The sequence below is a fragment of the Hipposideros armiger genome, unplaced genomic scaffold (genome assembly GCF_001890085.2).
Source record: "Hipposideros armiger isolate ML-2016 unplaced genomic scaffold, ASM189008v1 scaffold_839, whole genome shotgun sequence".
NCBI classification, from domain to species: Eukaryota; Metazoa; Chordata; class Mammalia; order Chiroptera; family Hipposideridae; genus Hipposideros; species Hipposideros armiger.
This window is the reverse complement of record NW_017732189.1, coordinates 507,572-531,277: the sequence shown is the minus strand read 5'-3', so window position 1 is coordinate 531,277 and position 23,706 is coordinate 507,572. Positions and strand designations below refer to the sequence as shown.

At 33.7% G+C, this 23,706-nt stretch overlaps 2 protein-coding genes across 2 annotated transcripts in view; one reads left to right on the top strand and one right to left on the bottom strand.

The window, feature by feature from the left end:
• CEP85L (centrosomal protein 85L) overlaps positions 1 to 23,706 on the bottom strand; it is a 116,943-nt gene that overhangs the window by 53,501 nt on the left and 39,736 nt on the right. The window lies entirely within an intron of this gene.
• PLN (phospholamban) lies at positions 10,661 to 22,811 on the top strand. The gene is made up of 2 exons (XM_019629335.1): positions 10,661 to 10,768; positions 20,441 to 22,811. Exon 2 carries the CDS (start codon positions 20,528 to 20,530, stop codon positions 20,684 to 20,686), a length of 159 nt encoding a protein of 52 aa, XP_019484880.1. The 5' UTR covers positions 10,661 to 10,768; positions 20,441 to 20,527; the 3' UTR covers positions 20,687 to 22,811.

Here is a 23,706-nt window from a genome sequence, read left to right as displayed (position 1 = left end):
AGATGTCACACCCAGACAAACTTCCTCACAGACTATCATATCTATTCTTCCCATTCACCTTTCCTAACAATTATTTATTTTCCCCTTAGAGGCCTATATCATCCCACCCCTTTCCTTATTAAAATGGTTTTTAATCCTGAATTCTAAAGACATCTCTTTGAGTTCCTCCTTTTTCCCTGGGCATTTCCCATGTGTAGTGCATGAGGTATACATGTTAATAAACTTGTTTGTTTTCCCCTTGTTATTCTGTCTTTTATTACAGGGGTCTCAGCTAAGAACTCAAAAGGGTAGAAGAAACATTATTTTTCCTCCCCTACAAGAACCTACAAGCCGGTTCTCAAGAACTGTCAATACTCTAGGAGAATAAAGAAGCCTTCTATTAAGACAGAGGACAATCCTGCTTCCAAATACATAAAAGAGGAATGTATTTTATATTCAATGTTTTTATATACACATTTTTATCCCAAGTAGTTAGAAAACAAGAAATTCTATTTAATAAAATCATAACTGATTATGAGAGGCATATAATTTTGTGGCAGTTATATATTGGTAGCAAAATACACATTTTGACAATATTCCAAAAAACATAGGCACTGTTTTGATAGAAGCTGAATAAGACACAGACAAGATCTTTGAATAAGTGTAGAAAAAAAAGTTCAAAATTTCATATCGATAAAATAGAAAATTACTGTTGTTATGCTGTTCTACTTAAATTTCAAGTAGTCAGTCATGTTTCTACTTGACTATAGCCAATAGAAGTAATCAAGGAGAAAATAATAGCTTAAACTTATGAATATATAACATATTTATAGCTTGTGAATAATAACAAAATGTTAACTAGACATGAACATGAAATCTCAAAGATAATTATAAAGCATGTAACTGTGAGCTAGTAAGTATAGAACAGAAAGGATAACAAACATTTCAAAATCTGTACCGGTGAAACAAGGATACTTTTTACAAGTAAACATTTTTCATGTACTATATTTATAGTTATCAAGCTCAGGGAGGGAAGGAAATTCCTCATTTAAATGTTCTACCTAAAAATGCATATAATACAATCTTGCAATGGTGGTTGAAAGAAGAAAACAGTAGTTTACTAGGCAAAGAAGAATCATAACTCTTCTGTATTGAGACCAAACCATCCAGATTTTCAGGCCAGAAACACATACACAGGCACTTATTATTGTAAACAGCAAATTCCACTCTCATAACTGAACAGGGACAGTAGGCATCTACAACAACCCCAAATACATGCTACTTAGATGAGACCCAGATGATATGAAAAGTTGCCAAAATATGTCATTTAATGGTCAAACATGCTTCTAAAATAAGCTTACTATTTGCAGCTCAAAATAGCTCAAAATTCTTTGGCCTCATCCTGGACAAATACTGTTAAATTTAGATAATCTAGTGCCACCACACTTAACTGGGATCCAACCTCTGCAATTCTTCAAGTTTGTTATCTCTCCTTCATTTGCCTTTGTTCCTTAGCTCATTCATCACTCACAACATGTCAAATAACACAGCAAATCTTCCTCTGTTTCCTGGAATAGTTTATCTGAAGAGTTATTCTACAAGTGCTTTTTGGTAAAAGATCATGATGCCTCACCCAAAAATAAATTCACAAAGCTCAATAATAAAAATGAAAATAAACTACAAACTACATAGAATTTAAAGAACTTTTATTCAAGAGAAGGAAAAACATAGATTATGTGATTACTAAAATAAAATCTGTATCTTACTATATTACTAAAACAACTGTACATTTAATTAAAAAACTATATTTTAAACTAAGTAATTATTGTTTTATTAACAACATAAATACAAAACAATTACGTAAAAGACACTATCCATAATCTCTTTCTTGAGACCTATTATAAACTGAAGTCTACACCTTGACTCTTAAAATTTAAATTATAGAAGGAATTGAGTTTTTAATGATATCACTATTTCTTCGATTTGTCTTTATTACTAACTCTACACTGCTATCCTTGCCATCTTAGTATGGTTTACTGAAATAACAATGCAAATATACTGATTTATTTCAAGGGTAAAAGACTCCAGAAAAAAATCTTTTAAAAACAAATGAGAGAAATATATACCTATATTTTATATCTTAACAAAAATATGTGCATGAAAATAAAGAGAACCCTAAAATTATTACTGATTTTCACCATACTAAACAACTAATTACTATTAATTTAACTTGTTTTTTTGGAGGAAGGACTATTTTTCCTCTCAAAAATCAATCTGGTTTATGTCTATTCTGTGTTAGCACTACATTATTTTTTTAAATGCCAACAAAGGAATAATCCATGCATGAAGCATGATCTCATTACAGTCATAGTGCAAAAGTGAAGGGAAGAAATGGTATATCCAAGATTGAGGAGCAAATCAGTTGGAAGATTAAACCAAAAAAAAGGAAAGAAAAGAAAGAAAAAGTTTGTCTTCAAATTTAAAGTTAATTGAAATTTTACTTATAAAACAAGCAGAATGTAAACTTATCTACCAACAACAGTCCACAAACTTAAACCTGAATAAAAATCATGTTTTCCGGCCCTTAAGGTCTAGCTTCATTTCTTTCAGATCCAGTGAATCTCTGAGTAATCTACATACATAACTCATTTAATTTTAATTTGCGTTTTAGAGACAAATTTGAAAGACATTGGTAGCCATACTGTGTTCTATTTTGGAGGTGTGAAGTCTCCAGTGCTTTTTTATTCTCTTATCGTTCATTACACAGATTCATAATTATTTAAATATTGAATTTTTATTTTATTTTTTCAAGTTTAATTTTTACAAAAGGCCGAGAAGCAATCAAGTTTGATTTTTAAAAGGCAATATATTAATCAATATATAATCAACTCTTCAGCTATCCATGGCCCCAGCTAAGCAATAAACCTATTAAAATGAATATATTAATAGGGAAATCTAATAAATAACTTTGCCAAAAGTATCCTCCTGATCCCAAAGTTAGGGCTGGTCCGGAACCCATTCACCATCCACCTCTGATCAACGCAGGGGGAAAATGAAAATGAAAATGAAAACAGCAGATGTTCACATCCTTTCGCTTTATAAGCTTTTAATTTAGAGATGTGTTAAGGAGAAAGTACAGATTCACTGAGATATATCAAAATGATGTACAACTCTCAGTTCATTAAATTGCTGATAAAAGATTACAACGTCCACACATTACAAAGTTATTCATCTTTTCCACTAAGAACTTTACATCTCTTGACTTATAAGGTAAATATGAATTCCACATATCAAAATCCATTTTACATAACCTTCTCAAGAATGCATCTATGGTGAAAAAGGGTCAGCTGCATTTTTGTTCTGTAAACTTAAAAGAGGGCTAAGTGTTTAGCTGAAGGACAAAGCTATTGTGTTTTAGAGGGTCTCACTTGAGATAATTTAGAATTTATCTTAAATGTTGATATTATCAAAGTTTTTATATAAAAGCTTAGAGCTAAATTAAGGTAGAGTTATCTCCCCCATCCTCTCTGCAGGAGCACAGTTCAAGAGGCCACTGGATCTAAACCATGAGTGTGACTCTGTTAGCTGCTAGGGGAATCCAGTCGCATCACTCTGGATGTTTGCCAGGTTCAGTCTAATGCTCACAAAGAAAAACTCTATTCTTAGATCATAATCTCAAAGAACTTTATTGATAAAGGAAATGCTGTCAACTAACTACCAAACTTGGAAAATTATTAAATTGGAATTCAAATACAAATCAAATTAATTTAAGAGCTCAATCATTCTTGAATAAATAACAAGTTTATAGAGCAGAGACTAAAAAGACAAAGGGAGAGAGATTTATTTACACAAATGTTCACCACAGTGTTATTTTTTTATGGTTTATAATGGCAAAAATTATAAATCACCTAATATCTATTAATATACTAATTCAATAAATTAAGGCATATTTATATGCTAAAAATAACAAAGTCATTGAAATTTATAATATATATTTTAATATATAGTCACATTAAAAATGACCAAAATATTAATCAGTAAAAATTATTCTTCAATGAACATGTATCGGTTTCTTGGTTTTTTTAAAGAGATTTTTTAAATGTAAGATGCATAAAGACAAGAACAATACTGTTTTTTACTGTATCCCTTATCTAGTAGGGTGTCTGGCAACCAGTAAACCAGTAGGTTTTTTTTTTAACAACCAAGGCATTCCCCAGGAACAAGAAACTAAAATAGATTTTAGATAAAAGAAATAATGCATACAGTGGTACAGTTGTCAAATCCATTATGGTGGAGATAGATGACAATGTCAGATCAGGAAAGACCTTTGTATGCTGTAAAGTTTGGGTTTTTAACCTTGAAGGAGATGTTGGTATAAAGAAAAGTCCTCAGCATTTGAGTAACAAATTTGCACTTAAGAAAGCAACTTGGATACGAGGGTAAAGATTGAATAGGAGAGGGTCAAGTCAGAAGGTAGAAAGGCTAGTTAACAGGCTCTATAAAAGTTCAGAGGAGGGTAGGGGAATACAGATTTATATTTCGCAATGTGTACTTGATTTCTTAGTGAATGGGAAGTCTGGTCTAAGACAGAAACAAGGATCAGTCTCAAATTTCCATTTTGGACGACAAAATAAATGATGGTGCCGCCATAATAATTGGGAATGCAAGACACTCAGGTGCTGGAGTGCCAAGCACAAAGAAAATGAATTTAATATTGGGGAGGACTAAAAATCATTGAACTGAATTAAAATACTTCTAACAATGGAATAACATCATGGTCTACAGAGTTCTGAAGCAAATATCTGGAGACCTAAGGGCTGTTTTTTATTGTTGTTAAATTTTGATGGTGGCAATGGTGATGCTGGGNATCATGGTCTACAGAGTTCTGAAGCAAATATCTGGAGACCTAAGGGCTGTTTTTTATTGTTGTTAAATTTTGATGGTGGCAATGGTGATGGTGGGTGTGTGTGTGTGTGTGTGTGTGTGTGTGTGTGTGTGTGTGTGTGTGTGTGTGAGAGTCCATCTTTTATGGCTTCAGTTTTGTCAGCTTCCTTTGTATAAAATATGCAGTTGTCTTAGAAATCACATTGCTTCTTACTATATGTGCTAATTTGAGTCTCAATCCTGAATTTCCTTGTCTTCCTGGTGTTACCTTGCACTAGTGGTTAACTTCCAAGTGTTAAATGTCTCATTTGCGTATTAGTTGTGTAGTGACAGACAAGTTCCTTGAAGCCACAGAGCACGCTAGAGCATTTCCTACTATCACTCAGAGAGTGTTTTGTAAATTGTCCCAAAATTGTACAAACCTTTATCAGCCCTTCCCTTAAACTAACCGGCCTCTCTTGATGTCAAACTCTTCCTGTTGCTAATTGAGATTTTTAGTAAGGACAGAGAGTCTGTCCAGAGATCAGACATTTATGAGAAAATAAAATATCTGGGCCTTCAAATACCTGGCAAGTCAATTCTAAGAGTGAATCTACCTCCCCCAAAAGACCTTAAGTTTTATAGGTTCCGTTAGTATTGGTCTCCTCAACCGCCGACACTTGATGGCTAACGCCTACTCTCTCTTCTCTATTACTAGGCACTTCCCATCCCCTGTCTCAGACTACATTCTCATTCTCATTTTTGCTCTTAGATGTTTTTTCAACTAATTCTTCTGTAGCTTTAAAAGTTAAGGCAGTAATTCTCCAACTTTTAATAATACAGCATCCTCAAGGGTTAGGCAAAATCCTCCTCCTGGGTGTCTAGGAGGTCTAATTTAAAAACCTCCTATCTTTAAAACATTGTGCGCATCACAAAAATTTATTCAAAGCTTGCGTTTTACTATAATATATTTGTCTAAGTATTAAAATGCTTTAATTTCATTACCACTTGAATTGACTTTTTGTCAAAATGTTTCCAGAAAAACTTATCTACCTTAAAACTTCTTTTGTCTCCGACACACAACTATTAATACAAGTTGGAGTTTAAATACTCAGTGTAAAAGATTACATACATCAGGATTTTCTTTATATAAAGCTAAGTAAAATAAAAACTACTTTTAAGGAATACATTTTTAAAAATGCCACAAAACTATATATAAAAACAAGTGAAAAGAAATAAACCCAGGATTTGAAATAATCATTTGCTTGGGTGGGGAAAAATAGGGGAAACAACACAAAAACATGTAGTTAGATATGTTATTAACATCCTGGCTTTTATTTTAAGTGATAATCTTAGAGGTGCTTATTACTAAAATTTCAAAAAATACTATTATAATAAAATAAAAACTAAGTAACTGCATAAATGAAGGCAGATAAGAGTAAATAAAGTATGTACTATGAATTAGTATGAATCCAATGAAGAAAGAAAAAATTTAGTTTCAAGTTTTTAAAAGGTTCAGTTTAGGGAGTGTGGGCTTTATGGTTTGGCCTTCCTTCACTCTTACCCCCAAATATATTTAAAATATATTTGAAGGATAAGAAAAAAAGTTTTTTTCTCATTCTATTTTTAGCCCTAATCTCCCAATCAAATTAAGATGCACAGAGCTGGAAAGAAAAAGAATTACACTGAAATACTTATTTTAAAAAACATTTTTGGGATGTAATATTTGTGCTTCTTTAACACATTAAATATTTACAAGCAGGTCTAATTATGGTAATTTCAAAGTAGTGATTAACGTAACACTATTTCAAACTATCTACAACTATAATATATGGAATTATCCTTCTCCACTTCCTCCACAACGATCTTAAAATTGAGAAGGATGTTATAATTGTCCCTAACACTTAATTCTACAGGATCACTCATTTACTACCACCCTTGCAATCTTTCTTGGCTCCCCCTTTATTCACTCATCCAATCATTCATTCAATCAATATTTAAGAATTACTATGAGCCAGGTTCTACATGAGGTAACAGTACTATAAAGAACAAAGAGCCATATAAATATGAGTTATTGGATTAGCTGTCAAGGAACTTGCAGTCTAGTCAAGGTACATACACTAATAAATACATTAAAAAGAGACAGATAACAGAGGTACATGCAAAATTGTTTGACATAAGGCAGTGAGGGCTGCACAGCACATATAAACTGACAGCACTTTGATGGGCATAAAGGTTGGTAAGAAGGACATTCCTACAAAAAGTAGGGAGGCTGAAAATAGAACAATAGCCTGTTCAGAGTGTCACTGGCAGCTGTACAAGGCCAGAGACAGAATACAAAAGAATGTGATGAGATGAAGCTCGAAAGACAGGGCCTAAAAAAGCAAACTAAGGAGTTAGGATTTTAGCCTCTTTGAGAGCTCAGCCCTCCTCTTTCAAGAAAGGACCACCACATTGAACCACAAAAACATTCTGTACCACAGGAATTCTTCATTTTTTTGTGTGTGTGCCATGGACTTTTCCGGCAGACTGCTAAAACCTACTGATCTGTCCTCAGAATGTTTTTATATACACAAAACACATAGGATTCCAAATACTTTTTATAGACATTCTGAAATTCTTCAGGTAGTGAAGTCTAAGTGTGGGCTGTGCATGTGACTTTCTTCTGGAGAGTGCAGTAGGTCAGGGGGCAGATGAGAGTAACTGCAATGGAGAAACCTGACGAACATTACACTTCAGCCAGGTGATCAACGCAAACAGCAACAGTGATATCATATTGATAGTATACACACTTTGATATGTGATGAAAATGGCACTTGACCTCTCTGGTATTCCTCTCAAAAACACATCAACCAGTCTAACCATAAGAAAAACATCAGGGGCCGGCCGAGTGGTGCGATGGTTAAGAACTGGCTTGGGATGCCAGAGGGCCCCGGTTCGGATCCCACATATGAGGGCCAGTGACACTGCCCTCCACAGCTAAGATGCTGAAAAACAGCTCAACCTGGAGCTGGGATGCCATGAGTCGCCAGCGACGGTGTAGGCTGCAGCCCCTGTGGCAGTGGGTTGCCATGGGCTACCGTATGTAGCCAGCAGCCAGCGTGAGTGGCCAGCAGCCGCAGTGAGCGGCCGTCCAGAAGCCGCTGCCTCGCCTGGGAAGAGCGCAATGATGGTGCCAACTTGGGCCAGTGAAGCAACGTCCTCCACAACTAGATTGAAGAACAAAACGACAGCAACTTGTCTGTTCCCATCCCCCCAATTCCCCAATAAAAATCTTTAAAAAAAAAAGAAAAACATCAGACAAATCCCAACTGGGGATCATTCTACAAAATATCTGACCAGCACGCTTCAAAATGGTTGGGGTTATTTTAAAAAAAAAAAAAAGCAAAGTCTGAGGAATGTCACAATCCAGGGGACCAAATTCAACCTGGTATCCTGGATAGGATCCTGAAAAAGAAAAAGGACACTAGGGAAAAATGAGGAAATTTAAATAAAGTATGGGTTTTAGTTCAAATATTCTATTAACATTGAGGTTAACTATTGTGACAAATGTACCATACTAATAGAGGGTATTAACAACAGGGGAACCAGGTGCAGGCTCTACAGGAGCCCTCTGTACTGTATTTGTAGTAATTCTGTAAATTTACAACTGTCCTAAAATAAAACTTTTTCAAAATTTAAGATGCACACAACTAGAAAGAAAATGAATTCCACTGAAATACTTACTTTAAAAAACAAATTTGAGATGTAATATTTGTGCTTCTTTAACACAATAAATAACAATGTTTACAGGTAGGTTTAATCATGGTAATTTCAAAGTAGTGATTAATGTGAACAGTATTTCAAACTATCTGCAACAACTGTAATATATCAGATTATCTGAGACTGCTACAGTGACAGTCAAATGTACTGCTAACATTTCTGCAGCATGTGGTTTATAGTCAAAACTGAAGAAATGCTAAATCTCATTTAAAGTTTAATAAAAACAAAGATATAATTTTTTTCCTATTCAAGTTCAAAGACCACTGAACTCTACCCATGGGCTGTAGGTTAAGAATCCTCTTCTAAAGGAAAAGAAAGCCTAAATACTAACACTAAATGGACACTGTCTTGCTGGATCTCTGATAGTAATGACACATAATTCATCTCATTAAACCCTCATAACAGACAAGGCAGCTTAGGGAAGCTGTATATGGTTGTGTCTATATAAATTCAAATTATATAGTTTGATTCAAAATAAAGATTCTGACAAAGCACCTCTAAAAACAATTTCCAGCCCCTAGTAGTGAAATTTTGAGGAACACTACTGATTATACTGTAGCTCACCAGCGCTCCTACTAAACAACTTTCTGTGTAGGCTGAATCAGGCTAAAACTAAAATACAACACTTCCTAGAGCGCTATTTGTGACTAATAAACAGCAGCAGCTAACCAAAAGGAAAAGGGTAAACACAGAAGCTCCCTCCCTTGAACAAATCTGAAAAGTACATCTTTGTCTCCATTTACCAACTCTTGACACACCCAGTTTGTTAGTATCCTTCTGGGGGGGTGGGGGGAGGTGGTGGGAGGTGGTGGTGGTGGTGGTGGTGGTGTGTGTGTGTAAGCACACCTATGTAGGTTTTTAAAGCAAATATAGCAACATGTGAGATATCCATAGCATATTTTATTCAGTCTATGGCAGTTTCTTAGTTTATTCAAATTCTATTTTCTTAGAGCTAGAGATGCTGATACAATGATTTATTTTCAAATGAATGTGTAACCAGCAGACACACTTAAAGCAGGCTTTCTAAAAATAGTAAAAGTTTTCAATAATTCATCTATCTCAATCAAAATTTCTTAGCTAATGTATATGCTACTCTATGAAATCTACATCCAAATTATGATTTCCACCCCCACAGCATGCCATTCTATCAGTGAGCTATAACTAAACAGATCCGGATTTGAATCCTCAGTCTCTCTCTTAGCACATGTGTTGTCTTTGACAAATTATTGCAAACCATTTTACGCTTGCATTTCAAGCCTAGGCTTTATATTTCATTCATCATCGGCAACTGATGATAATAAGAGATTCTTATTATACAAGGATTGAAAGAAGGAATGCTTGTAGTGCACTGAGCAAATGTCAAACATTATTAATGCAACATTTTCATTTTTAGTTTTATTTTAAGTTGTAAATTTTCCCTTAGCAATGTTCACAGAGGGTCATCGCTGAAATATTTTTTCTGTTCATTTTAGCTGATTCTTTAAATAATGAAAGATTTGGTTTAGAGAATGATTTTATCTTTCTTTGGGAGAAGCCAAAATCATCTCCATTTAAGGGCACATAAGCAGCTGCTGCAACACATTGTAGTTAGCCATAAGAAAGTGAAGCAGGCTGAGTTCATATTTAATTATTGTCTTGCTAGAAGCTAACATTATGAAGCTGCAATATTAAAGCACCTGCAGCAACAGCAACTCAATAAAGCTTATTTGGCTTAAGCCACTATTATTTTCATTCTATTAAAATTCCTATTACTATAACTATTTTAGTTCTTCAACATTATCACCATCAGCATACAATCATTTCTAAGCCCAAAGATACACAAGTCTTTAAAAAGAGCTTTCTATCACCCCAAACATTTTTTTCATTTATCTCTCATATACTTTTAAAAATTAAAATGAGGCACAAAGTGTTAATGACCTTTCCATACCTAAAATAAGATAAATGATATTCTAAAAAGTTTGGGTGTGGTAAGACTAGGGCTAACCAATCATAACTTCAGACTTTCTCTGTGACATCATAAGACCTCCCTAGAACACTTTTTCTCCTCCACCAACTTCAATTGTTCCCATAAATCTGGTAACAGAGAAAACTTTCCAGCTAAACGCCGATAAGACTTCATACCACTCACAATACTCTATATATTGTGATCATCACAGCAACTAAGGTAAGAAATAGATTTCGCTGATTTTGGTAATTCTTACCTTCTGTAATTCAAACTTACTGAACTTTTTAAAAAGAATTAATCATATGTTGTAAATTATAGTTCAAAGTTAGACAATAAAATGTCTGATATGGCAAAAAGCTTAATTTCTAAATAAATGCTTATCCATTCAGTGACTAATAATAAGACTTAACTTTGAAATGATAAGGGTTACATTCATCTTTGCTATTGGTTATTAGTCTTTTCATTTTAATTTTCATATTTATTTTGCTTTTTGAAGTGAATTTCAGCCAATTAAAATACCTTTCAATTATGTTACCATATTTGGTTGGTGGTAGTGGTGATTTGATTTTTTCATGCAAAAACAATGACTTCATTTTGTTATTTGTTATTCTGCTGAGAAAAAGGGTAGGAGTGGGCTGTCTATTTACATCTGGAATACTACGAACAGTCCTGTGACTGTACAACATGCAAATTATTGGCATAACTATTCCAATATTATCATTATAATTCCTTACAGGGAATATTAACAAAGTAGAATTGAAGAATATATAATACAAACTATTTTTAAATGCTTTTGAAAACTTTTTTCCTTTCTATAAAGTCCAGTCAACTTTAACAAACACTGCTAAAAAGCAATCCAAGCTTTTAATAGTTACTTAATTTCAATACTATATCACAAATAACAAGTTTGAAAATTCTAAAACACTCGTCAAAAACACATGAAAAATTCTTTCTAAATGTACAGAATACAATGTGGCACTTTAAAAATAGATCTTATTTTAGCAGCACAAACATTCCTAAATATCCCATATCCCATTTGAGCGAATTTGATAAAAATGAGTGTATATTCTACCTATCAATAAATATACTTTTACAAGTTACAATCCTCAGTTTTCTCTCTCACATTTAGAAGGGGAGAAAAGGAAAAAAAAATAACTTCTGTTTGAATTCTATTCTACTCTTTATGTTATAAATCTCAATTTAATATATGAAATGTGCATTCTTAAATCTCAGTCATGGTACAAATAACATTACATCGATTTTATTTCATTATTTTTACTTTCATATATATGTCAAAATAAAACTTACCTATAGAATTCTGAATTCCTATGACAAATGTTAACTCTACTGCTATTTACAGATAAGAACTCTGTAATTCCAGAGGCAGCTTTCCTTAATGCATGCAAAACCATTTCTGATTTTTGCCTACCAACAAGGCACCCTCACTGCCTCTCAACATCTTTACATTCATAAAATGGTTTTCCTTTGATATTACACAGAAGTCACTCAGTGTAGGTGTTTTGTATGCATATTTATTTATTTTTACTCAAATACCTATCAAGTTACATTCTCGCATTTCAAATGTTTGAGTTTTTATAGAACCAGAATGTCACCAAATCACCTATTGCTCCAAAAAGTTTACAATATCTAGAAAGAGTAGAAATTCTGCTATTAAAGATATCCTTACATAATGTGTTCAGATTTAACAGAAATTAGTTATGGTGACTGTTGTTCAAATTTCAAACATTATGCCCTCGTGCCAGATATTATGTTCCAACTAGTTCATCTCTAACATAAGGTGAAATTTAAGTATTGTCTTTGTTTATAAAGACATGTGGTTTAAATTTTTTTAAAAGTGTCAGATGAAATAAAATGGAAGAAATGTGAAAGATGTTTAAAGTACGAAAAATTGATTCAAGTTTTAAAAACATGTGAAAAGAGCCAGAGTACCTTGCTTTATTAAGAGGAGTCACATCACTACTATTTCCTAAGACTCAAATATCAAAAATTATTTTAACAGTATTTTAGTGGACATAAAGAAAAATAATATTCCAGAAAAAACTGCATTTGGTTACATACTTACACATACTGTTTCTTAATTTCACTAATTAGAGATAGGAGAATACTGGTATAGATAAAATAATTCAAAGAAAGAGTAAAATTTTTAATTTATTAAATGTATTATGGAATACATTAATTATGTAATAAATTGTGTAATATATTAAAATTTTAAGTAAAAATTAAATGTAAAGATTAAATTGCCTCTCTAAGCAAGACTGTATATTTATTAACAATCCTAGAAATAAAAACGGTCAATTGAAAATTTCCTTTATTCCCGAACTTCTTTATTCTTGAATTTTCTAAATGCACTAGTGTATACAAATACTTCATTTGATCCTCTGAGCTCCCTGTATGTTTGATACTACATCTCTGTTTTACAATTTAGAAAACAGATGTGAAAACAGTGAGTTGCCCAAGGTCACAGGTGGGACATGGGGGAGCCTTGGCAGGGGCCAAGGTTTTCTGACTCTAAACCACATGCACATCCCATCCACGGATCAACGTGGCTTAAAAATAAAACGTGACATTGGCAAAGCAAAACAAATTGAAAGTCCTCAAATAGTTAATGGTACTCTAAAGGGCAGTTAGAGGACATAAACTTTTATTTTATATAGAACCACTCCATTTCATTTCGAGTTTATTTATGTATAAGGCATTATGTCCTTAATAGCCTACGAGTACATAATGCTATCCTGATCATTTTCAAAGCCAGGGATGTAAAAAAGTTACAGATGATCGTAGTTAGAAAGTAATACACGTTGGAAGGTAAAACTCAAAATAGTTACACAGACTTTAGAAAAATAACATGAACAATCAATCAAATTAAAGTTCCCTTTTATTTAATTTGTTTCACTGCTAAAATACTCATGCTTTTCACCTATTTAACCTTGATTACCTAAAATCCAGGTTAATTTCTCCTCAAAACTTTTCAAAGCCACATTTTCATACTTTATTCCAGTGTTACAGTAAATCTTTTGGCTTTCCTCAATTTCATTTCTCACCTCTTCACATTCTACCATTTAAAATATTCACCCCATATGTTCTGAAGTGCTTTAACAGAGGAATCTGGTTTTGCTATTGATGCTGTGGAAATCGCTAACCTTCATCTGAACTGTGAATTAACACAGTGCCGACCATACCAGCCACGGAGTAAACCTAAAGGTTAGAAATCTGGGAGATAATCCTTCTAAATTAGTGACCTAAATCAGAGAATATGTAGACTCTTTGAACATTTCCAGAAATAGTACATCAATGTTCTTACCCTACATAATTCTGAAGTGTTTATTACCAAAGAAACACATAAAAATGAGGCCTAAGTATTCACAGCTCCACCCCAGTACACTTGTAGTTCACTGAGGACCTCTAGTGCTTTTTAGAATGTACTCCACCTTCAGCTCTTCCAAAAACAACCGCAACAAAAAGAAACCAATTCACTCACATTAGTGGAGGCATTCATTTTTCCTTAAAAGTTTCCCTTCACTCCCCACATTATCTTCCCTAAAAGAAGAATCTGAAGTCTCAGCTACTACAGGGTTAAAAAGAATATTTTATTTGCAAATAAATTAATTTTAACATAATAACCATAATGAAGACAAGCCTACAGATAAAATAGCAATAGCAATCTTCCCGTTTCAAAGACAGAATCTCTCTACGAGTATGCTGTTGCTTTACAAAGTCTGCTCAAGGCACAGCTTTAAAGCAAAAGACACATTTCATTATGAGGTCAATTTAGGGGTTGAGAATATATTAAATTTATGTTTACACAATTCTTTTCATAAACAGGCAGAAGCAGCTTAAAGATTCTTTCAAATAGCCAGTGTGGGCCAACAAAGCTCCAGAATGTTGCTGTCACAAAATAACTTCAATTAGAACTTCCAAGTTTAGCATTAGTCAATCTCAAAGAAAAGTGACTCTACCAAAGTAACTTTTGATGCTAACAGGTTGATGATAAATCTGATGATGAACTGTCCTGATTTAATTCAAAAAATAAAAAAAAAAAAAAAAAGTGTATACACAATCACCTCTGGATTAGCTGCAAATATGGAAAAAATTAAATCCCCAAATAATCCTAATATAGACAAATCGTGTAAACTCAAATCTATAGAGAATCCTGATCTTGTGAACCAATTAAATGGAAAAAAATTCTAAAACGTATGTCAGACTGTAATCTTGGATGTATATTACTTAAATTTACTAGCAAAATATGCCCACATTTACTAAAATAAATAAGCAGGCAAAAAAATAAAAGGGAAGCAGAATTCTAAATTCCACAAATACAAAATAATATCAAGAATTTATAATTTCAGCAGGAAAACTCCCACAAAAACTGAAGATCAGAATGTTCTGCAAAGCACTGAAAGTGCTTAAATTATATGTGGGGATGACCCTCAGCATATATAACATCATTACGGTATCAATTGTCTAGCAAGTCATAAAGCAGACTACCAAGTTTTCAAAAGTCTACTGAGGTTCTTCCTGCAGAAGAATGCTTCTGCCATTATGTTAGGAAATAGGACTCACTATTTCCTATCTGTGAGACAATGTGAGGACTCCTACAGAAGCTGACATAGTACTTTTCACCCAAAATGCTGCCTAACGTGGCTCATGTCTGTTGAAGGATTAGAACTGCCTGTGATTTGTCTCTCTCCTTCTACTACAAAAAACAGAAGATTATCTTGAACTTTTTTGCATTTACTTCACAATTTCACCTTTTTCAGAAAAAGAGGAACAGTGGACAACCAAAGCCTTTATAAATCTTGTAAAGAATAGTAAAGAGTTAGTTATCCCCCCCCCACCCCCCTCACACACACCCACACACACACACAAATTACAATAATCATAGATCCCACCGACATACAAGATACTCTGTGGGCACTTTTCTGTCTCTTACATTTAACTCAGACAGCGATCTGGAATTTCTATAACCAAACTCCTATCAAAGCATCTTTCGTATTTTCAACATTCTGATTCTAGGGCCTAGGTGATAAATTAATTTTTACAGTGAACTCACCCCTCTTGTCCCAAACACCTAATTTACACGTACTGTTGTCTTTTAAAAGGAGGTAGAGGGTAAGGGCTAACTGCAGTCTCCATGGCTGTTTAAGCCAGATGGAAATTCAAAACATCCCAACAAGATCTATTTCTGATTATCCTACAAGAATACTCTAAAAAAAAATCAGATAAAATGAAAAAAAAAAAAAAGTTAAACTATTTTTCTAGGCTCTACCAAATATTACTCTATTAAAAGTTAAACTATTTTTCTAGGCTCTAAGAAAGGAGGGGGAAACTGCAGGAGTTCTAAACTCAGGATGGTTGTGAGTGCAGAGAAAAGAATAATCAATACCTGGTAATTATGCCATTAATTATTATGTTGTGAAGGTCACAGACAACTCCAAAAACAGGACTGTGCTGTCCCCACACATAGCTTTTCAATTCTCAACACACTATAGGAGGCCTCATCTTGTATGGATGAATTTTGGTTTATTATCATCATACAGATTTTGGAAGTTCAGGAGAATTAGGTCTCAACACATTTCAGACCGTACCGTTGTAAAATAAATTGGATACAATACAATGAATGCAATCAGTTAACATTTTACCATGTAAAGTAGATTTGGTTTTGGTTTTAGCAGAAGATTATAAAGTGACTACAAATCACTTTAGAGTTATAACATTTCTAAGTTTGACAAGAAACAAGACACTGTCTTTGGTTGTCTTTTATACTCAATTTTGTTTCCAGGAACAAACTATCCTTTCTCAATAATAGTTGGATGTTGAAATATTATGAGACCATCTTTAAAGTGTATTCATTATACTTCCACCAGGAGACAACTCATCTCTTTAGGGAACAGTGCTTTGTATTTCACAAACACCAAATACCCATTTGTACACATCATTACCAACAATTTATCTAAATTGTAATCCTCTCATGTAAATCCACTACGCCTCATTTTCCTCATCTGTAATAGTAAGAGACTTGAGGAGAATACTGGAGATTATGTGTTCAACTATCATTCTGTTATTCTAATTGGTTAATCTGTTAATCACAGCACTATCACTGGTTAATCTGTTAATCACAGCACTATCATCAATTTTCTAAAAATATTAAAGTAAATCATAAAAATCTCTTATTCAACATCACTGATTTATTTAAATAGTACCAATTATGCACTAAATACCAAAATACAAAAATAAATAGGTGGGTCCTTTTAACTCATGAAACTAAAAGTCTACTTGGGGACACAGATATGTAAATCAAAATTAAAATACAGCCTGATAGCTATCCTGATACTCACAGGAACACCCTAATGAAAACCAGCAGAGATGATAATCAATACTGCTTTAAAGAGTAATGGAAGGTTTCATTAGGACGTGATATTTAAACTGGGCCTTAAGGATCAACTGAAGTTTGCCTGGCAAAGAATCAAAGGTGGTGGTAGGGAGACATTCCAGGCAGAGCTAGAACAACATGTGCAAAAGACAGAATCATAAAAGGGAATGAAGTATTTATGGAAAGGTGACATGTTTCATGTGAGTGAGGCACTACTCATCAGTGTCAGAATAGGGGATGACTCTGGGATGTACGATGTTTCATGATGAACAACTGGCCAGCTTCCTCTTTTTCCATGTTTTGTCTCAAAATAATTTTTAAATTCAGAACTTTTAGGCCATTTAAGTCCTAAAACTGCACAAAAATGTAAGTTCAAATAGGAATTACCAATGCTAACTCTTATTCCTTTCTTAACTGTACTGTTATATATCCTTATATAAAGCAACTAGTCAAATATATAAAGGAATAAAGGAAATCTTCCCCACAATTACTCAATAGTACATGAATTCACTATGTCTACTATAAGCTAATATAAACAGAAAACAACTTAAAAGGTGTATTTTCTTCAAGAACAAAAGAAAACCCCTTTATAGCATTTTATCTGAGGAACCCAAACAGAAGTAATTATATTAAATATATACCAAGTTTAAGCTGCCATTTTCTAAGTAGTGAGTGTAATAGATAAATTAAAGTAATAGCCACTTGTGTTGGACAATGAAGAATCTATGCTAGAGGCATATATGCATATACAGAGGGTGCCCAAAAAAATGTATACACATTTTAAGAAAGGAAAAAAACTGTATTAAAATTGTAAGTCAATATACACCGTTAGCAAAAGATGAATACAAGTCACATTTGACTTCTGCAGTTACAAGAGGTGCTCCAAATGTTTACCATCAGCATAATTCTAATATAGTTTTTTCCCTTTCTTTAAATGTGCATACATTTTTTTCATTTTTGGGCACCCTCTGTGTACACACACACACACACACACACACACACACACACACACATATACACAAGCTAGAGAATATACACTACAGAAACACAAGTTGTTACCAACTCCTAAAGAGAATAAAGTTTGACACAAGTTGGCTATGGAGATATCTTCACTACAGACCAACATTACTCATATGAAGGAGGCCAGAGTCTCCAGCCAAGTTCAAAGCCAGTTTAATACATAATACAGCCAAGTTGAAATACTGAAAGTGCAGAATCTAACCACCATATACCACATGATTTCCTTGTAAAAAAGAATGCCAAGTTCTCACTGAGTGTGCATGATGCACCTCTTCCCCTTTCCCGTTCTTTCATTTCTCCTCTCTGCTTTCTTCATCCTTAGTCTCTGTCAGAAATGGAGCTGACAGGTTGAGTTGGGTTTTCATGGGATATACAAAGACGGGAGAAAATTAAATGTGGCAGCTAGGGTAAGGCAGTACTATCTAAACTAACAACGATGTATCAACAAATGTTAACAGCCATTACCTCTGGGCAGTTGGTTATGTTTTTTTAATTCCATTTCTAATTTTTCTTACTTCAAAATTTATACAGTAGAATCCTGACTCACAACAAAATATTCCCAAATCATAGTAGCTATTACTTCTGGCCATTTAATTTACATTTCATTTTTAATCTATGGCTAATTTTTCTATAACAATGCATTGCTTTTCTTGTTTGTTTTGTGAATTAATTAGCACAAATAATTAAATAATTAGGCAGACTAGCTGTGGGAGCTCTGAAAGAAAGCAAATGGAAACCACCACTTGTAAGTACAGGTCATTTGTAAATACAAATTGTGGTTGACTGTGAGATAATTTTTATTAGTATGACTTCTGAGACTGACAGCATTCAGTACTTAATATCAAGTCTTGTTAAAATGTTTCTTAAAACAGCTTATCCCACAAAGCTATAAAATCATAAAAAGGAATGACAAACATTTGAATCTATGCGATCGGGCAATTAAGTTCGCAAACTCATCCTAGAAAAAGTGCTACATGCCTCATTGCTGAATATCACTATAGTCACCTTCAAAGTACTCCCCTTGGGAAGCTATGCACCGACGGCAGTGCCTAGTCCACCCTTCAAAGCAATTTTGGAATTCTTTTTCTGGAATGGCCATCAGAGCTGTCATTGTATTACCCTTGATGTCCTGAACGTCATCAAAATGTCTTCTTTTCAATATTTCCTTTATCTTAGGGTAAAGAAAAAGTTATTGGGGAACAGATCAGGTGAGTAGGGAGGGTGTTCCAATACAGTTATTTGTTTACGGGCTAAAAACTCCCTCACAGACAGTGCTGTGTGAGCTAGTGCATTGTTGTGATGCAAGAGCCATGAATTGTTGGTGAAAAGTTCAGGTTGTCTAACTTGATCACGCAGTCTTTTCAGCACTTCCAAATAGTAAACTTGGTTAACTGTTTTTCCAGTTGGTACATATTCATAATGAGTAATCCATCTGATATCAAAAAAGGTTAGCAACATCGTTGTAACAAGTTCGCAAACTTAACTGTCCAACCTCATATATTATAGTACTGATAAAACATATCTCATTTAACTATTTTATTTTTATTTTTATTTTTTTTTTAATTTTTTTTATAAAGATTTTTTTTTATTGGGGAATTGGGATGGGAACAGTGCTGGGGAATTGGGGGATGGGGAACAGACAAGTTGCTGTCCTTTTGTTCTTCAGTCTAGTTGTGGAGGACGTTGCTTCACTGGCCCAAGTTGGCATCATCATTGTGCTCTTCCCAGGTGAGGCACATCAGTCGCCGGCTTCTGGACGGCCGCTCACTGCAGCTGCTGGCCGCTCACGCTGGCTGCTGGCTACACACGGTAGCCCATGGCAACCCACTGCCACAGGGGCTGCAGCCTACGCCGTCGCCGGCGACTCACGGCAGCCCAGCTCCAGGTTGAGCTGTTGTTCAGCATCTTAGCTGTAGTGGGCAGTGTCACTGGCCCTCATATGTGGGATCCGAACCGGGGCCCTCTGGCATCCCAAGCCAGTTCTTAACCATCACACCACTCGGCCGGCCCTAACTATTTTATTTTGGACTAAAATCAACATCTGAAGACTAATTTATTGCATGCATTTCTTTTTATGAGATTTCCTCTGGAGGTATTAATACACTAATGTTCACAACGATTACAATCACAAAGAAATAGTCTTAATGAAACTATATGTAAGAAATTTTGCCCAAGGGAATAGCCCCAAACAAGCTGCACCCTAAATCAAACTATACTTCTAGTCATTCTGAAAGAAGGAGGCAAAAACTGAAGTTACTACACTCCAAACACAAGACAAATGAGTCATCATGGTGACTCTCACCAAAAAAGAGAGACAGGAAAACACTTGTGTGCGCACATACGCATATACAGACTATAGAGATATTTAATGCCATAAATACAATGTTGAAGAAGATGAATTCATACAAAATTGTGTTTTACCTGTTCAGAGACTAGGTTGTATATATGATCCTAATCCATTTACTATTTTTACATTCCAGGCTACCTAAGAGAGTGATCTCACATTTGGCTGTCCACTTTCTACCATTGATCATTTAAAACTTGAGACTTCCTTGCCTTCCTGTGTCATGGAGAAAGTCCAATACCTTACCCGCTCTGCTATAAGAAGAGCTTCAACCATTGAAATGCCTCAACAAGCACGTCAAAATCTCCAGAACCTATTTATCAATTTCTGTCTCATCTTAATATGTCTCTTGTTGATCTGCATCATCGTGATGCTTCTCTGAAGTTCTGATGCAATCTCCAGAGCTGCAACTTATCACCATCAGCTTAAAAGCTGGCATGCCGTGAAGAGAGAACAGACCACTTCTTAAGTAGAAGAATTTCTTTGCGAAAAGGTCAAGATTCAGGACAAATTGTTAGCAAATGTATTCATCTGCTGCATCTTGTAAACATGTGAAAAGGGCTCAATTATCAAAATTAACTTTAATATGACTGTAAGCGTGCATAATGTAAATGTTGATTTCCACAGCAGAGCTTGTAAGTTTCTATACCAAATCGTTTCTGAGGATGAACTAGTTTTGAAGCCGCACTGCTAAGAAGTTCACTTCATATATAACGCCATTAGCTTCCCTATTTGGAGTAAATATAATTTATGTTGTACCATAAAGGCCTCTGGGGTTTATTAGGTATTTTTCAGGTCTTCAGCAATTACCAAAATAATCATCCAGATCAAGTGTCATCATTTGAAATAGCCCACTGATTCCTCACATCAGTTATTATTATCATACAGAAGTCTTTGTAATAACTATCATAACCTACATTCTAAATTAGAAATTGTATTATTTTTCTATACCTAAGTAACATTTTTTGAAGTTTATGATAATCAAGTAGAAAAAGACGTGCCATACTCTCAAATAAAATTTCTCTTAATTGATTTTTTCAAAGAATTACAGAATTCTAGTACATGTAGGTAACCAGAAATCTATTCTCTGCAGGTCATTTTGATCAACAGAAAAGAACTGTTGGTTAATTTAACAGCTGACAATGTGATTAGCCATAATTTATAACGCACGTATAAAGTCTAACCTTAATTTATTGCACTGTAGTTGATTATCTGAGTTAGAGTACATAACTTGTCATACTATATCTGTGGAATAATGAAACTTAAGACTTTAGAATGATTTGACAGGTTGTCTTCTATTCTATGTCTACCCTCATACTCAATGTAGGCAAGGAAAATAATAAAAGAAAAAAAAGAAAATGTAATATTTCAAGCATTAAAAAATAAAATTTTGAATTCTCTCTCCAAAATTAATTAATGCTTTGATTACATTTTGAAATAAATTTTTGTCCCACAATTGTTTATGACAGGATCTAGCTACTTTCTTTAATCTATCAACCAGATGGTAAACACCTATTGGTAGGCCACTAGACTACACTACATTATACACCCAGAAATGCTAATTTGCAATTATTTTCTTGATGAATACATTTTCAGTTTGTCCTCTGTCATTTAAAAATATCTTCCAACAACACATAAAATAGAAGTAAAAATTGGCAATAGAAAATACATTCACCAAAATTGGGTAATTTAAATCGACTTTGTTTAAAATTAAGTCTAAAATGGCTTACACTTATACTGTATCATCCAATAATTTTAACCTCAGTTCAAGATATACATGTATTACTAATATAGCAAATATTAAAGGAGCAGAGAATGTGTAGTTTCCTATATGATTTAAGTATAATTACTAAAAGAATTTGAAAAGTCAATATTGACTTTGGTTATAACACAAATGCTGTGGTAGACTAGTGAGGGGCACATTGCTTTAAAATTTTTCTGAATCCCTGAGTGGCACTGGATACGGGAGGGGGGCTCACTAATATCTGAGGACAGAGAGAAAAGAGACCTTCAACTGACGGGGATTTCTTGAGCAAAGCCTCATCTATGGGTTGGAGACCCCTAAAAGATACATTCACCTCACTGGTGTCAGTAATTACCCATGCAAAAGGTAACCAAGTTCTATAATTAGCAGCATGATCTTAAAAATAAGTGGAAAATTTGAAATAAAACATTCTATTCCTTTCATTACATTGTTCATTACATCAACTTCAAACTATAAACTGTGGGGATATGGGGGTTTTTCCCTAAATAAACCAAATATTTTTTTTCATTCTGCCTTTAATAGAAATTAAAACCTTATACTTGATTACATTAACTCAGGTACAATGTAGAACAGAAACCCATTCTTTAAATGGAACTTATTTATTCTGTTTATCATGATGTGTAAAAAGATTAAATAAAACAATGTATTTAAAAATTTTTAAATACCCAATGTTCAAATACTTTCTACTGTAGAATAAACTCCAAACTTACAGTCCTAAAAATGAACTAATTTTTAAAATGTTTAATGTTGCCTTTTATATTTTAATTGGTTCAAAATGGTTATTTAATGTAAATCACCTATATTAAAATGAACCTTCTTGAACACAGTGAAACCACTCTTTAATAAGATCATGATTGATATGACCAGAAAAAATGTAATATAAGCAGTTTTGATTTTATAGGTTGTGTATGGTGACATTCTCCATATAAAATAAGATCAAGATTCCCTAGTACAGACACAAGAGGGCACACCTACATAAAATAATGAACTTCCTCCTACCTAGAAATTATTTATCCTTTGATTACTTTTGAGTCTTATGGCAAAGTGGAAAAATGATAAATTTCAAAAAAGATCTGCTCTTGTAAGTAACAGCACACTTTAAAATGTCAAAAAATTATCTGCCAATACTACAAAGTTGACAGATGAAAACAGGTCAACACATTACTAACTTTATTTATTAAAACATGTACGAGCATACAAAAATCATTTACATGCTTTTTAGCTAACTAATGCATGTGTCATAATTACATATCTATTTGGAGTTTCATAATGTCTACATCTTTCAATGCACAGTTATATTATCATAAACATTAAAAAATTTTAAGACAAAACAGCATGCAAAATTTAAAAAACTGTTTCTTTTCAGAGGATGTAACAATACATAAAATGCTCTTGTGTTAGAACTTTTCATTCTTATATCATGTTAGACAAAATCCAAGTCACTTAACTTTGTCATTTTTACCAAAATTTTATTAATATTTTCTATTTATATAACAGAAAATTTTCAGTGAAATATGTTGAAATTATTAGGAACCTATATCTTGGCTGATCAAGCCTCTCCAAGACTTAAATAGGCACAAAATTTTCTCTTCCTCTTTTTAATGACTGCAACCCAGAACTTAGAAACTCCTAGAAAA

Coding starts and splice junctions, on each gene's coding strand:
- PLN (XM_019629335.1), top strand. CDS start 20,528: ATGGAGAAAGTCCAATACCTTACCCGCTCTGCTATAAGAAGAGCTTCA.